This window comes from Pomacea canaliculata, linkage group LG11, assembly GCF_003073045.1.
Source record: "Pomacea canaliculata isolate SZHN2017 linkage group LG11, ASM307304v1, whole genome shotgun sequence".
In the NCBI taxonomy this organism is placed as follows: domain Eukaryota; kingdom Metazoa; phylum Mollusca; class Gastropoda; order Architaenioglossa; family Ampullariidae; genus Pomacea; species Pomacea canaliculata.
The window spans coordinates 17,544,688-17,559,084 of NC_037600.1; the positions used below are offsets into that span (position 1 = coordinate 17,544,688).

Consider the following 14,397-nt stretch of genomic DNA (forward strand, 5'->3'; position numbering starts at 1 on the left):
GGCTACTTCTCGGTAAGGTGGACATCTTACCTTTTATAGACCTTTGAGGAAACTCCACACCTGGCGCACAAAAGGCGACAACGGTCTGCTATACAAATTTTGCACCTTCATGTCCTTAAACTGAGGTAGCCGAGCCCCTCTTGCCGACATCTTTTTGATCAAATTGTTTGTCAAACGGCTTGAGAGACGCAGGAGAGCACAGCAGAGAGCAGGAGATGGAGAGAAAGTAGAAGTAGAGGCAGCAACAAACATGTGGAGAAGAGATAAAAATGATAGAATAATTTTGTTAATCCAATTAAAGTTGCTTAATGAAGTTTAAATATCTGTAAAGAAGAAAATCTCATTTTCTGCCTTGTTAAAAGTCAACCTACAACGCCCTCGATACCCTTGTAAGTCTAATTGTTCCAAACAACAGACAGACGTTGGTGGTTTTAGAGGCGCGAGCGCAAACTTGTCTCGTGCCACGAGATTTGGCGAGATGTTACAGGAGGATTAGCAGATATCAGAGTGGGTGGCGCTTACATTTTTCTCTTAAAGAAAGGAAAAGAAAAGAAGAAGGGTTCTGAGAGACAAGAAAAGAAAATGAACAAGATGCAGAAAGAAGTCTTTCAATGTAAGAAGATAAGATTACAAAATGTTCTTGATATACAACCATTGACACTCTAGTTTTCAACTTCAAAGACTTCATCGAAGCATTAGTAAGAAATATTTGAAGACAATGACTCTTCTCTAGGGACTGTAAAGGACAGGAACACATGGACGGAAGTGGTTTGAACGCATTTAAGTGTTGGGCCTAGAGATTTTTTAATTTAAAGATAAACATTTTGCACACCCATGCCATTGTGCAGTTGTTAGTTATCAAGCATTGTCTTGATGTGGCCCTATGCTCCACTGGGGCGAAAAGGAATAAGAAAAAGCACTGTCCTCCTACGATGTCTTCTACACACAGTATTAAAGTACTCGTATTGATGACGAATTATTCATGTCTGTAAGGGAAGCTTTAGCATCTTTCTGTTGTCAGACCTCTTGGTCAAACTTTTACAGTCGCACTGGAAACTAGAAATGACATAACTCCTATAGAGGTTTACTTTATCCAGAAAACACAATCTGCTCTTGCCACTCTGCAATTTTATTGAATCAACTTCTTTAAGATACATTTTTATAACCTATTGGTATTCGGACTGGTAGACAACAGCAATGTTCAGATATTATTGAAAAATAAATTATATAAGGGAAAATGTGATTGTGAAACCTGTGTAACCGTCATGGGGAAGAATTTACAAATACTTTTTGTTCATGTGAACAATTGTTCTTCTTGTCTGAATTAGTGAGCGGTTAATATGTCATCTGCTTTCGTCACCCAGGAAATTATCCCCACCATCAAAAGGACTCATTAGGAACATTGAAGTGGTTTTCTTTCGTGTCATGAAATGACCTGTTCACTTGGACCTTGACTCTTGACACACACGCATCTTTCATGTCAGTGACAGCCGTCAGTCAAAGGTCATCTATACAGGGGAAGAAACAGTGTGGCGTCAGAACTGGAGTACACCCGAGAAACGGTGCTCCGAAAGTCGGACTCCAACCGCCGTCCAACGGACAGACACTCCCTTCCCTTCGCTCATGTTTGAAAGCTAAAGAGACTCGGGGCAGCGACAGACCACAGGAGTTTTCACCCTCGACTGAAGTGAACCTGCTAAGATGATCCACCTTGTTACGGGATTTAGCAACTCCCTCCGGCTTCCTGTCATTACGTAACTCAAGCGTTATTCACGTCACAGGATGTAACGTCAGCAGGAGAGACTTGCAGCGTCAGATGCTTTCTGTTGCTCTGAGCACGTTGAGCAGGTGATTAGACAGACACACCAGCTGTCGTTTATTATCTACATATTGAGTATGTGATTAGAAAATATCAGTATTCTCTTATAAAGTGTTTAGATAAAAATAAATGTTAATTTTCTTTACGTGCGATTGACAAGCAGGTAACTAGAAGAGAGCTGTTAATTTTATACTTTCACTGAAAGGTGATTAGAAAGTACTATGAGCAAATGAACAAGGTAACTATTTTGCTCTTTGTGGTAAGAAAAAGATTAGAAAGAACTGTTCTTGCGAAGACACCAAACGTATTAGAAGGTGGTTAAGGTATGTGACTCCCGCTTACCGTGCCCTGGGACTTACACTGACTTGACCTTAGTTGCTGGCTCAAATTCCTTCAGCCTCCCCTCAGTTGAATCATTGAAACATTTCAACTACTCATCAAGGATGTAGTGAGGGGAAGTAGAAAGAAGTGACAGTTGTCAGGGCACTAGACTCACCAGGTCTCGAACAGTCGAGCATCGAGTCTGTGTCACGTGACAGCAGGTAACGGAGCATACAATGCTGTTGAGGACGTTTTCAATATGTAAGAACATTTTATGACAAAGCTGCTCGTTGACCATTAGGATTAGTTTGGAAAATAAAATTTAGGCTGTCAGAGTGTGGTGAAGAGTGCATGACATAGGTTTTCTCAGCTAATGTCGACAAACTTACCGTATGACATTGTCACTCTTAAGTTAGAAAGTCTTACAGTAATATAAGCATTTGATGTTAAAGTACATCCTCCGTCTAAATAAGTACTATCTGCATGTTAAGAAGTATAATCCTTAAGGCAGAAGTCTTATTAAAGAAATAATTGCAATTATTTATGTCAAAGCGAATGTATATTTAGAAATATTTTAATTGCCGTCACAGAAATAAATGACAAAACTATTTACACAACTGTTTTCAGATTACGAAGACCAAAGAAAGGAATGTGCTACCACCAGTACGTGGAGGTGTACTAGCTCAGACAGCCATTTGTACAACCACACCACCATGAACTCAAGGTGACAGCTACAAGGCATATTTCAGATTGAATCACTTGAGCTGATTTCAGATGACGAAACACTGAACTCGAACCCAAGGAAAGCCGCTAAGCACGACTACCGTCAGTGAGGAGGTGAAACATTTCCGCTCAGACACCCGGCGCTCCTTGTGGGTCGGGATGGATGTGGCACCCAACTGGTCGTGTCAGTCATGGTGGGCGGTGACGTCACCACGTTACTCAAGGAGAGGTGCGAAATGCCGGCCTGGCCGTTAGCCTGTCTCCGTGAACTTTACTGAAGGAACGCTGCACAAATAGTCTTCGGCAGTCCTCGCTGCACAAACTTCTTTCTTTTTGCATGTGTGAGTGTGTGGGGTGGGGAGGAGGAATTTATCATTTTTTTTAATTCTTGATCCAGCAAGAGACCGTTAGCCGCTGGTAGAAACAATCTGTGGAGAAAGGTGGGAGGAAATAACAGAGGGCTGTGAGGTCAAACTTTGCCGACGGGAACACCACATACAGTCAGATAGGCAGGCAAGAGGGCGGAATCAGAGACAGTGGAAGTTTACAGAATCAACGTAAATTAAGGACCTGGCCAAGAATCACAAACTGAAGGTTTTTAGTCAGTTTGCGGGAATTTCCATGAATAGAAAGTTAGAGGCACTGTGGGTCCAATAGTTCCTTTTATTATCATTTTATTATTCATTGTAGATTAATGACAATGCTGATGTAAGCAGAATAAAACCTCACAGTCATACCTATCTGATTTCAGAAATACTTTCAACATTTTTAAATGATTATTTGAGCTAAATTAAGTCTTTAGTCTTTGTCACTGAAGCTGATCGGTAAGTGCTTATTTGATTAGGATGTTGGTGTGACTGACCAGCTTCGCCACATGTTCCCTGCATTGAAGTTGATGCTACATCTGCTGGGTGGGTTGTTTTGGAAGCTACATTGGCTGCGGATGGTTTGGGTGCTTGTATTGTTTTGATTTGAAAAAATAAAAACAATAAACGTGAACACCTCTCATCTCCTGGCTCTGAGTAAACAGTAAATAATTATGTCGTGTTTGTATTGCCGCTACCAGAGACGCCATTGAGTTTGAGCACATCTCGAACTGTGATATAAGCTGCACGACGCTGAAAAGACAAGTTTTAACACCTATTGTCTATTCACACCCACGGCTTAATGGGTTCTTTTATTCCAGAGGGATGAACGAGCAAATTTGGGCAATCATTGGTCTCTCAATCCATAGTCCGATCGTGTCCTCCTTTTGTTTCATCGGGTCTTTCCTTCAGTCATCCCGATTCGCTTGGTGTTCATCAGACAGATTAGAGCGCTTCCTGTACGCTAAAACCTTTACAAGGATTACATATGTGTGTGTGTGTGTGATAATTGTAAGTACTTTGAGCCTGTAACGTTAACTATGTTGTACAAGAGATTTTGATTTTGTTTATTATTTGTTCTGTGTCGCTCTCGCTGTGGCTTCAATACCTCAGTTCCCATATCAACCAGCCTACAGTCCAGGAGCCTGATCACTGTTTACTAACCACATCTCTCTACCCTGTTAATGCCTACATGCGTTTCCCGACTGTTAATTGCAAGCTCGCATTTTACTCTATTAATTGTCCTAGTGTTGATTCACTGAAATAGAAACAAATTAGCAACAGACTGACCTAAAGACAATAATAATAATAAATGAAACATTTGTAAAGCGCATGTTCACACTCCAAAGGACCATGCTCTTAGCGCTTAAGAACAAGAAAGAAACATGGACAACATTCGAGAGACAGGATGACAAATAGCATGTGAACTATAAAAGAATAAACAACCGTACTAAACGAAGAATAAAATCAAACACAGAAAACATAGAGAGGAACAATTAAATATAACCGGTTGGGAATGAAAAAGGAAATGGAACGAAAAGGGGAAAGACGACAAAGTCTGCCACACAGTATAGGGGAGGTAACTACAAAGTGACATTCAGTCATGGAGCGAAAGTGAAAGTAGGCACCTTGAAGGGGAAGTAACTACAGAATGAAACTCGCAAGGTTGTACTTGTCTCCTTTCAAGGGCTCCACGCATTTTTTATTTTATATGACGGTTATTTGTATAAATAGCCTTATCTCAGCACATGAAATAGAAATGAACAGTTTTTTGCAAAAAGTTTTACAGAAGCTTTTAAGCTGTCAGGCTCACTTACTGCTTTCAGAACCTAAACAGGCGAAGAGGAGGAGAAAGAAAGTTAATGAAAATAACTTTTAAAAAAAATGTATCACATTCGGGAATGATGCTCCTGATGTAATGACTATTATGTGAGGAAAAGCTAAAGTTCTAGCATTTTTTCTAGTGTCATGTGTCGTGAAAGCCTTAGTTTTGCTCCCTGTATTTGTGCAGTGACTGACTTTTTATTGCGAGAGGCCAGCAAAAGAAAAAGAGGAAACTGCCGCCAGCTGCAGTCCTCGTGTAAGCTGATCTCACTTCGCTAAACTTGATGAGCAGGCTAGTCTTGTGATGTTCGCACCTGTCTTTACAAGATGTTTGTACAGGTTGTCAGTATTTGTCAAGCTCTGCATTCAGAACTGTAGAACTGTTGACGGGGAGGATTCCATATCACCGACAGCCTCATCATACATTTTTAAACAAATAATTTTACTCTCTAATTCTCTATTATTCCTTTTTCAAAAAAACTAACTACTAGTTAATCTGTATGCATTTACATCTTTATATCTGTTTGTATCTCTCCTTCTTCCCATTTTTTTCTCATTATTTCTGAACCTGACAATTCAGAACCTAAAATCTAATGCTAATTTATTTTGGTTTCGTTTAGTTCTGCTAGTTTTAAATTAATTTTGAATGTGCTATTTATTAGTTAATTTAGTATTTTTTGGAGTGTACGTGGGTCTGCCTATTATGGGTGACGTTTATTAAAGGATGTGTGTGCACGTGCATATGCGCCGATGTGTTATCAGGTGAAAACCAACGCTAGATGAAGTTTGAAATGCAAGCAGGTGAGCATCTCACGTTGCTTCTGTCAACAGCAGGCGCGTTGACGATCACATCAGCAGGCCGGCAAGTAACTCTATACATCACAAGCCACTCATATAAAGAGTGTCTTCATTGTGTCTGTGACATGCACCACAGTCGTTAGTCTGCAACCCACGATGACGTGTCTAGGGCTGTTGTTGTCGCTTGTGTGTCTGTGTCTACAGGCCGGCCATGGACACTCTCTGCTGCTGAAGAACATGAAGAGACACCGAAGAGCGGCAGGTAATAATCTACACATGGATAATGACTAGTAATCTCCACATGAGAAATCCCCGTAATTATTATAAACATGTGTGAATTAATCAGCGAGGTCGGAAGATCAAGATCGCTGTGTAGACAAATATTGCAGACGTAAAGCTGCATCATGTTGATAATGGAATGTTTGATGCATAGGTCATATGACCATGCTGTTTATTATTTGGACAGATCGGTATAGGTAAAAGTAAATAGCGCGTAAATGTCTGTTGATGCCGTTGTGGACATCTGTTGTCAACAGTCAGCAAAGATCATGAAAATAAAAACATGTATCGTATAACACTAGCGTAAGCGATTAATTTTTTTTAAATAACATTTAAAAATTATTGTGCAATCCTGGTGTATAGTAACATTATTTTTTTTTTCTTCCTTGTCTCACCTAGAGTGCGTCATTGTCCTGCCATCGCAGCAAGGGACTGTACTCTTTCCTGACCCGAGGGTACCCAGTAACAACTGTGACTACAGCGTGAATCTCAATGGCGGACGTGCGAACGTGACCCTTCACCTCACCCAGCTGGACCGACCGGCCTGCAGTCAGGGCGACTTACTGGACAATCTGTTGGGCTTTGAACGCTGTGGCTCTGGCTACACCTGGCAATGTAGGGCTGAAAACATGTTTGATTTATTGTCTTATGTACACGTGGCACCGTCAGACAGTATGTACAGGGACAGCTTCAGTTAAAGATCCTGATACTTTTATAATCCTTGAAAGGCAGGTGTATGTGTGTGTGTAAGTCATCGCTAGTCACACCTGACCCTGTATGTTTACCTGTTTCGCAGTCAAGAACGTGATGTACGTTAACTTCTCCTTCCGGGACCTCAGCCAAGGCCCTTTGGCCATGTCCTACTCCGTTGTTTCTGGTACCACTGGTAAGGATATTATAGTTGGTCTAAGGCGATGTTTGAATTTTTTCTTGTTTCAAAGTAAATATTTTAAACTTCATACTTTACTTTTATTTTCATTCGCATTGCTTATAATCTCAAAGGAAGTGTGGATCGAAAAGGTAATCCATAAATGAATGAAGAAATATGAAAATACGAGAATCAGAGAGACGTACCAGTGTCGAATTTATTTATCTATCCAATAGTTTTGCAGGTAAGGAGAAGGAAATGATGACGTGTGCTTTGCTGATGGTGGAGATTTTTTTCAGATACTACAACGTCGGGCAACTATCCTACATTAACAACCACACCAAACTCTGTCTCTTCATCAGACTTTCCTGTCACCGACACCACTCCCTCTTCATTACCAGCAGCCTCCCCCGACTCTGGGAACTCCGTGTCCTACTCTCCAACTTTTGTCTCCCCATCCAGCACCTATGGTCTATCAACCTTTACTTTCCCTCCATCAACCACTGAAAACCCATCAACCTTTACTTTCCCTCTATCAACCACTGAAAACCCATCAACCTTTACTTTCCCTCTATCAACCACTGAAAACCCATCAACCTTTACTTTCCCTCTATCAACCACTGACAACCCGTCAACATTTACTTTCCCTACATTCAGCTCGGACAACCCATCAACCTTTACTTTCCCTCCATCAACCACTGAAAACCCATCAACCTTTACTTTCCCTCTATCAACCACTGACAACCCGTCAACATTTACTTTCCCTACATTCAGCTCGGACAGCCCATCAACCTTTACTTTCCCTCCATCAACCACTGAAAACCCATCAACCTTTACTTTCCCTCTATCAACCACTGACAACCCGTCAACATTTACTTTCCCTACATTCAGCACGGACAACCCATCAACCTTTACTTTCCCTCCATCAACCACTGAAAACCCATCAACCTTTACTTTCCCTCCATCAACCACTGAAAACCCATCCCCTTTCACTTTGCCTCCATTAACCACTGACAACCCATCAACCTTTACTTTCCCTCTATCAACCACTGACAACCCATCAACGTTTACTTCGCCTCCATTAACCACTGACAACCCATCAACCTTTACTTTTCCTATATTTAGCACTAACAGCCTCTCAACCTCTACTTCTAAATCCTTCGCAACATCCTCAGACTACTCAACATCCTCTGGAATATCTTTACCTGATTCCTCTTTCACGTTCCCTCCCGTCACCACTACACCTGAACAACAAACCACTGAGGAATATTTAACCACAACGACCCTCATAACAACACCAAAGATCTTGACTACATCAACGTTAACCAGCACGACAGCACCAACGACTTCTACAACGCCCACTGCAGTCCCTGTAACAACACCAACGACCCATACAACAACAGTGCCATCCACTACAATAACGACACCAACAGTCTTCACAACTACTAAACCAAGCACCACAGTAACAACTACAAAGCTTTTAACAACTTTGACAACTACGCTGCCAACGACTACTACGACGAGAGCAGCAACAACAACAACAAGCAGACCAACCACTACAACTTCCAGGGTAATAATCACCACCACCACCCAAAAGCCCAAGTCATGTAAGTCTTCAAGCTTATTACACCGTTTGGGAATCTACCTAAGTACCAACCAACCAACCTACCTAGCTACCCAACCACCCACTCACCCTTGTGTTTATTTATTCAGAAACTAGTGACATGAAATTAATGTTGATGAGTGTTAAAATAATGATCACGAAGAAGGAAAAACATACACAGGGTAAAAGAAAACCTCTTATATTGTGGCTAAGTAGTCTTAAGCAAACGGATGTTTAAAATATGACAATTAATATCTTTTACAATCTATCATAAAGTGATCATGAGACAAATTAATGTGTCCCCACTGTCTCTACAACTATTAGCTTGTTGGGAAGGGTACCTGACTTCATAGAAGGTTGGGGAAGGTACTGTAGGGCATCACCGTTACCTAAAGCTGTCCCCAAGAAAAGTCTCCAACGATTCACTCCCCAATGAACTGAAAAAAGTCCTTTACCTCTCTGTCAGTAATAACAGAATGTCTTCAATGTACCAAAACACCTACAAGCAAACTTATTTGGTAGGTAAAAATCGAGACTATAGCTAGTCATATAACTGACTGAAGATTGTTTTCTCTGCAGGGTGGGACGATTTCGTTGGCTCTGTTAAACACTTTTTTGGCTGAGACACCGCCCAGAACTACAATCTGTGCAGAAGCCGATGTCAATAAAGAGAGAGGAGAAATAAAGTCTTTGAAACTGTTGTAAATTAGAAAAACTAGCAATTGTATCTCCCATGCCCCTTAAAGACCGACTCAGTGGGAGATACAGCAAAATGGCTGCTGATGTAAACACATGAAATAGTAAGCAAAAATTACTAACCATAAAGAAAATAATAATCAACTAGTAAAAATAAATACCTGCCTCAACAAAGTCAGTTTAGCGAGTTGTTATTTGTGCCTGTTCCTTCTTGCATTCACCTTCAAGGTGAGGAGTTGTATCATGGTGATGGATTATTTATTCAAAGGAACCTATCTTTATGTGAATCCACATTTGCTTTTCAACCAAGATCAGTAAAAGAAATTGTAAAACGATTTTGTGACATGGTGTGACGAAACAGCTTGGAGAATGATGTACTAGACAGTGTAAGGGGTATAGGGACACCTGATGATGGCCTGACACCCGCTTCCAGCCTCAGTACACCCACACAACCGCTTCACACCCGTTCTGACTCGGGTACTATAGGTACCACTCTCATGCGCCAACCAGCAACTGATAACAGTTTCACAGACAATTTCAAATAAGTATCAATACAGAGTCAACAAACTGAACAGACTACAGATATAATACAATTATTGAAACTCCGGAAGGTCGTCTTTGACAAAAAGGACGAGCTAATAAAAAATGTCAGACATATACATATGTTACATCCCTCGTCGCTTATAGTCAACAGTTCACTGGTTGTAGATGGGTGAAAACAATTGACACGTACCCGGGATATAAACTACAGTTCAGTCTCTACACCCGGCTGGGTAGACTAGCAGTATCACGTGGAACTAAAGGCCTTCTGAGACTGTCTGTCCTCTCTGTAACCACTCTTGACATAAATTCTCGCTCACCACTGCATCACATCAGCTGCATCAAGTGAAGAACGACAGCGGCGACGACGAGAATGATTCACTGACTGGTTTCTTTGTATAACTCCCAGACGACAAAGAAGTTGAGCGGCACCAACGATGGATCTCACCATCAGCTTGCTGACGACAATACAATACAATACAATACAATACAATACAATACAATACAATACAATACAATACAATACAATACAATACAATACAATACAATACAATACAATACAATACAATACAATACAATACAATACAATACAATACAATACAATACAATACAATACAATACAATACCATTAATCCCCAATGGCACGACAGTGGTAACGATAAGAGTTATCAATGTCGACATGCTTCACATCTTGTTATCACTTGTCGTCTGCGAGGAACAGCAAATAGTTTTTTTTTTTAACTTCCATGGGTCCGACTGCAAGTGTCAGTGACTGGCATTCTCGGAGAAAGGGTCTCTCACTTTCAGACTCACTGCTGACGACGGCCAAGACACTCAGAGCCGTTAGTACTGGAGTAGGGGAAAGACACCTGAGGATGTTTGTGTGTCTGAACACGTGTCCTGCACTGCAAATCATGCTGTATCTGTAGAATGGCTGGTTTGGAAGCTGTTTTTGCTGTCGGGGTGGTGGCTGCTTGTATTATTTTTTATGAAAAGTAAATAAAGTAAATAAAAAGCCCTACACTTCTATTTGAAATGTACTGGAAAGGGGAAAATAATTTTTCCTCCTTAGGTTTCGGGATTTTTTAATGCATATGTTACCGGCAATGTATGAAAAACCGGCAGTCTATGGAATACCTAGACAATGTATACAATCCTTGTGGTTTTCACGCAAGGTATGAAATATCTGCGCTGTTACTTCTTTCCAAGACATTGCACAAAATGCCTAGCCATTAGAAAACGTGACAAGTACTACTCTAGGTCGAGTGTTCAATCCCCAAATTGGCAAACTCTTTCGTAAAAACTCTAAAAGTGGAAGAAGAAACGCAAAATGAACTACATGATATTTTTACTAGGAGAACAAAGGAATCCATTTTCATTTTCGATCGTCTCTTACTTTCTACTGTATTCTCAATGTCGAAGCAAATAGTGCACCAAATATTAACCCCATGACCTTCCATTTTCTCGCCACAGATCACATGAATATTTGTTCACACTTTCTGCATGTATGGGCGCCGCTGCTTTCAACACGTGGCAGAAAATGAGGGTCCCTCACTATCCATGTCTTCCCTGTTACTTTGGTTTCCTTAATCCTGGAATGAATTCTTTCCAGTATTTTGTGCAATAACCTCAGTATCTTCTATTGAATGGTCTGTTTCTTCCAGCTGTATTATTTGTACACCTTCTATTATATTCTCCAGCCCTTCCTCTGTCTGTACACCTTGTAAAATATCGTGGGGTAGGTAAGACTTAGTGAGACCTACTTCCCCTGTGCAGTCAAAGAGAGCCTCATAAGGCGTTCCCTGAATCCCAGAGCGAAAGGCCTTGTTTTTCATAAGTTGGAAGAACCGTATTCCCTCGCTCCAGTGGCCATTTTTTTTTTCAATCTTGCATCCAAGTAGACAAAATATTTTTGATGTCTTGGTTAACTCTTTCGACACTTCCCTGGCTTTCGAGTGGCGCGGCTTCCCTTGTACAATGAAAGTGGGACAGTATTCCTTCAGACTGCTGACCATTTTATTCGCAAATTCCAGACCTTTGTCGGACTGTAGAATGGATGGTGCACTAAGCATTGTAAATATGTCTATCAAGCTGTAAGTTACTTCTCCCGCAATCTTTGTTTTCAAAGCCCTGAGAACCCCAAAGTTAGTGAGATGATCTCGGTACACCATTATACATTTGTATTCCTTGTCAGGATGGGACTGAAAGTCGATTTGTTCCACCTGACAGCTTATTCTACCGGTCTGTCGGTTTGCTATTTAGGTATTATATAGAATGTCTAGGAATTGTATGAAATGGGATTGCCTAGGTGGCCGGTTTTTACACATTGCCGATAACATTTACAACTTAAAATATAAAAGTGTGAGGGGCCCCAAAGTGTTTCAAGTTGCAAGAGTTCCCCTCACACTCGTATACTTTAGGTTGTATGTATTGCTAATCTAGCGCCTGGCTGTCTGGCTGACTGAGGCGCAACATTCTATTTCTACAGGAATTTTACATGCCAGGGTTCATCGACTTTCTTTGTTTTACTTTGTGACTGTAGTCCATTCTTATAGGCCGAATCAAAGAAGATAAACTATAGTTTACTAGTGCCAGAGCAGCAGTTACCTGTCTCCCCTAATTTGGCTCATAAAATTAAAAACAATTTAAAAAAAATATTTTACTACTTGTGGACTGCTGGAAATGCTGCATTGTCTCCTGAAATAAGTAAATGGTGAAAATTTTACACCTCTAGGACGATGGGAAGTGGTGAAAAATCGATTATAAAACTATGCATACATACAGAGTGAGTTAAATCTGTAATAAAAACGTTTGTATATTTAAATGTATTTCTTATCTTGGCTGGAATGTGTGATAACAACTAGCCCTGTCTAAATTTAATTATAAAAGCGTTACAATACTCGACAAAAATACACGATAAATGTCGAAAACATTATCTTAATATAAATTTAAAAGTGACTCATTATGACATAACAACTCCGATTATCCACACTGTCCTAAAAGAAAGTTTCTTTATTTCCGTTTAATGGTGAATCCTGTCTGAAAAATACTAGGAATTAAAAGTTCGGCACAAGACCGCCGTTAACGCCATCGACACTTGCTGTCACTGGAGACTAGTGTTTCATGAATCCACAAACTACGTATATATACAAGGCTGAATGAACTAGGACAAGCTGGACAACCATTGGTCTGTCACTCCACCATCCGACCTTAGTCATATCAGTTTGTTTGGTGCCTGAGGTAAATCGCTCCCTTTACGGTTAAACCTAGTCATATCCCACCAGCCTGTTACTACCAACACGCAGCCATTTACTATCCACATGCGTTATCCAACTGACCTATGAACTGCAAGCTCGCCTTCTGCTCCAACATTTGGCATGGTGCTGGCTGACGGCTTCATGTCACAGGTTTAAATAACGGCTGCTGGTTTGTTTGTTTTTTTTTTTGTATTTTTTCATCTAGATTTTTTATATTCCCGCACAAGATTCTGTTGACCAACCTACAACACTTGATCTCACTTGCGATTAGAGGGAGAGAAAGTGAGAGAAATAGAAACAGAGAAAGCAACAGATTGACTTGAAGACAGGGGGAATCTGGTCAAGGATGGGCAAGAAAATGGAGGAAAGAAGAGGAACATGACATACACAGTCCATGGGAACAAACTACAGCGTGAAACACTGAAAAGTTATACTTGTCTCCCCTTCAAGGGTTCACCTTGTATGATGATTATTTGCATACAAACCATTATCTGAAGACACGAAATCAGGGCTAACACTTTTTTCTGTGATGGTCGTTACAGAAGTCTTCAAACCCTCAGGCTCGCTTATTGCTTTCAGAATCTAAGCATCAGAAGCCCAAGCAGAAGAAGATGAAGATGATAACAAAGTGAATTTATTTGATATCATATTGGAGCTTTATCATAATTCAGAGCTTTACTTCCGTATTTATCCTTTTTCCAATCAGCTAACTACTAGTCAATCTGTTTCTGACATCTTTAAATCTATTTTTATCTTTCCTTCTCCTTTCTTCTTTCTCACTATTTCTGAGCCTGACACACTGTATTAATTTATTCCACAACCTAAAATCTCTGTGCTAATTTATAGTTGAACCTGTTATCTCTGAGTTAATTTAGTTCTGAAAATATCTCTGTGTTCATTTAAATTCTGAATCTGTCATTTCTGAATTAGTTTACATTTCTCTGAGCGCGCGCATGCACAAACACACACACACGCATTTCTCTGCATGCATGTATAAAAGAATGAGTGTGACAAATGACAAATCTTTATTTAAGAGGGTAACAATAAGTAAAAGTTGTTTTTTTACATAAAGCGCTCGGTGTCGTTTGATGTTTACCTTCAGCCCTCTGCTTCGTCTGTTGCTTGGATACATGACATGTGCCATCCAACCAGTCTGTATACCTGACCTCTCAGTATATAGAAAGCCAGGTCGTTGTTGATGAAGTTTGCCACTATTCAATTAGCGGCAAATTCCATTTTATTGAAGACTGCGATGCAGGCAGAGATGTGACTGTCCTTGTGATGCGGGACAGATGACAGCATGT

The 14,397-nt window shown here is 40.5% G+C and overlaps 1 protein-coding gene across 1 annotated transcript; it reads left to right on the forward strand.

The window, feature by feature from the left end:
- Positions 1 to 5,982: 5,982 nt before the first annotated feature.
- Positions 5,983 to 9,474, forward strand: LOC112575953 (mucin-5AC-like). Its single transcript, XM_025258120.1, has 5 exons — positions 5,983 to 6,112; positions 6,529 to 6,744; positions 6,926 to 7,015; positions 7,297 to 8,604; positions 9,180 to 9,474. Exons 1-5 carry the CDS (start codon positions 6,007 to 6,009, stop codon positions 9,221 to 9,223), a joined length of 1,764 nt encoding a protein of 587 aa, XP_025113905.1. The 5' UTR covers positions 5,983 to 6,006; the 3' UTR covers positions 9,224 to 9,474.
- The last annotated feature ends 4,923 nt before the right edge of the window (positions 9,475 to 14,397 follow it).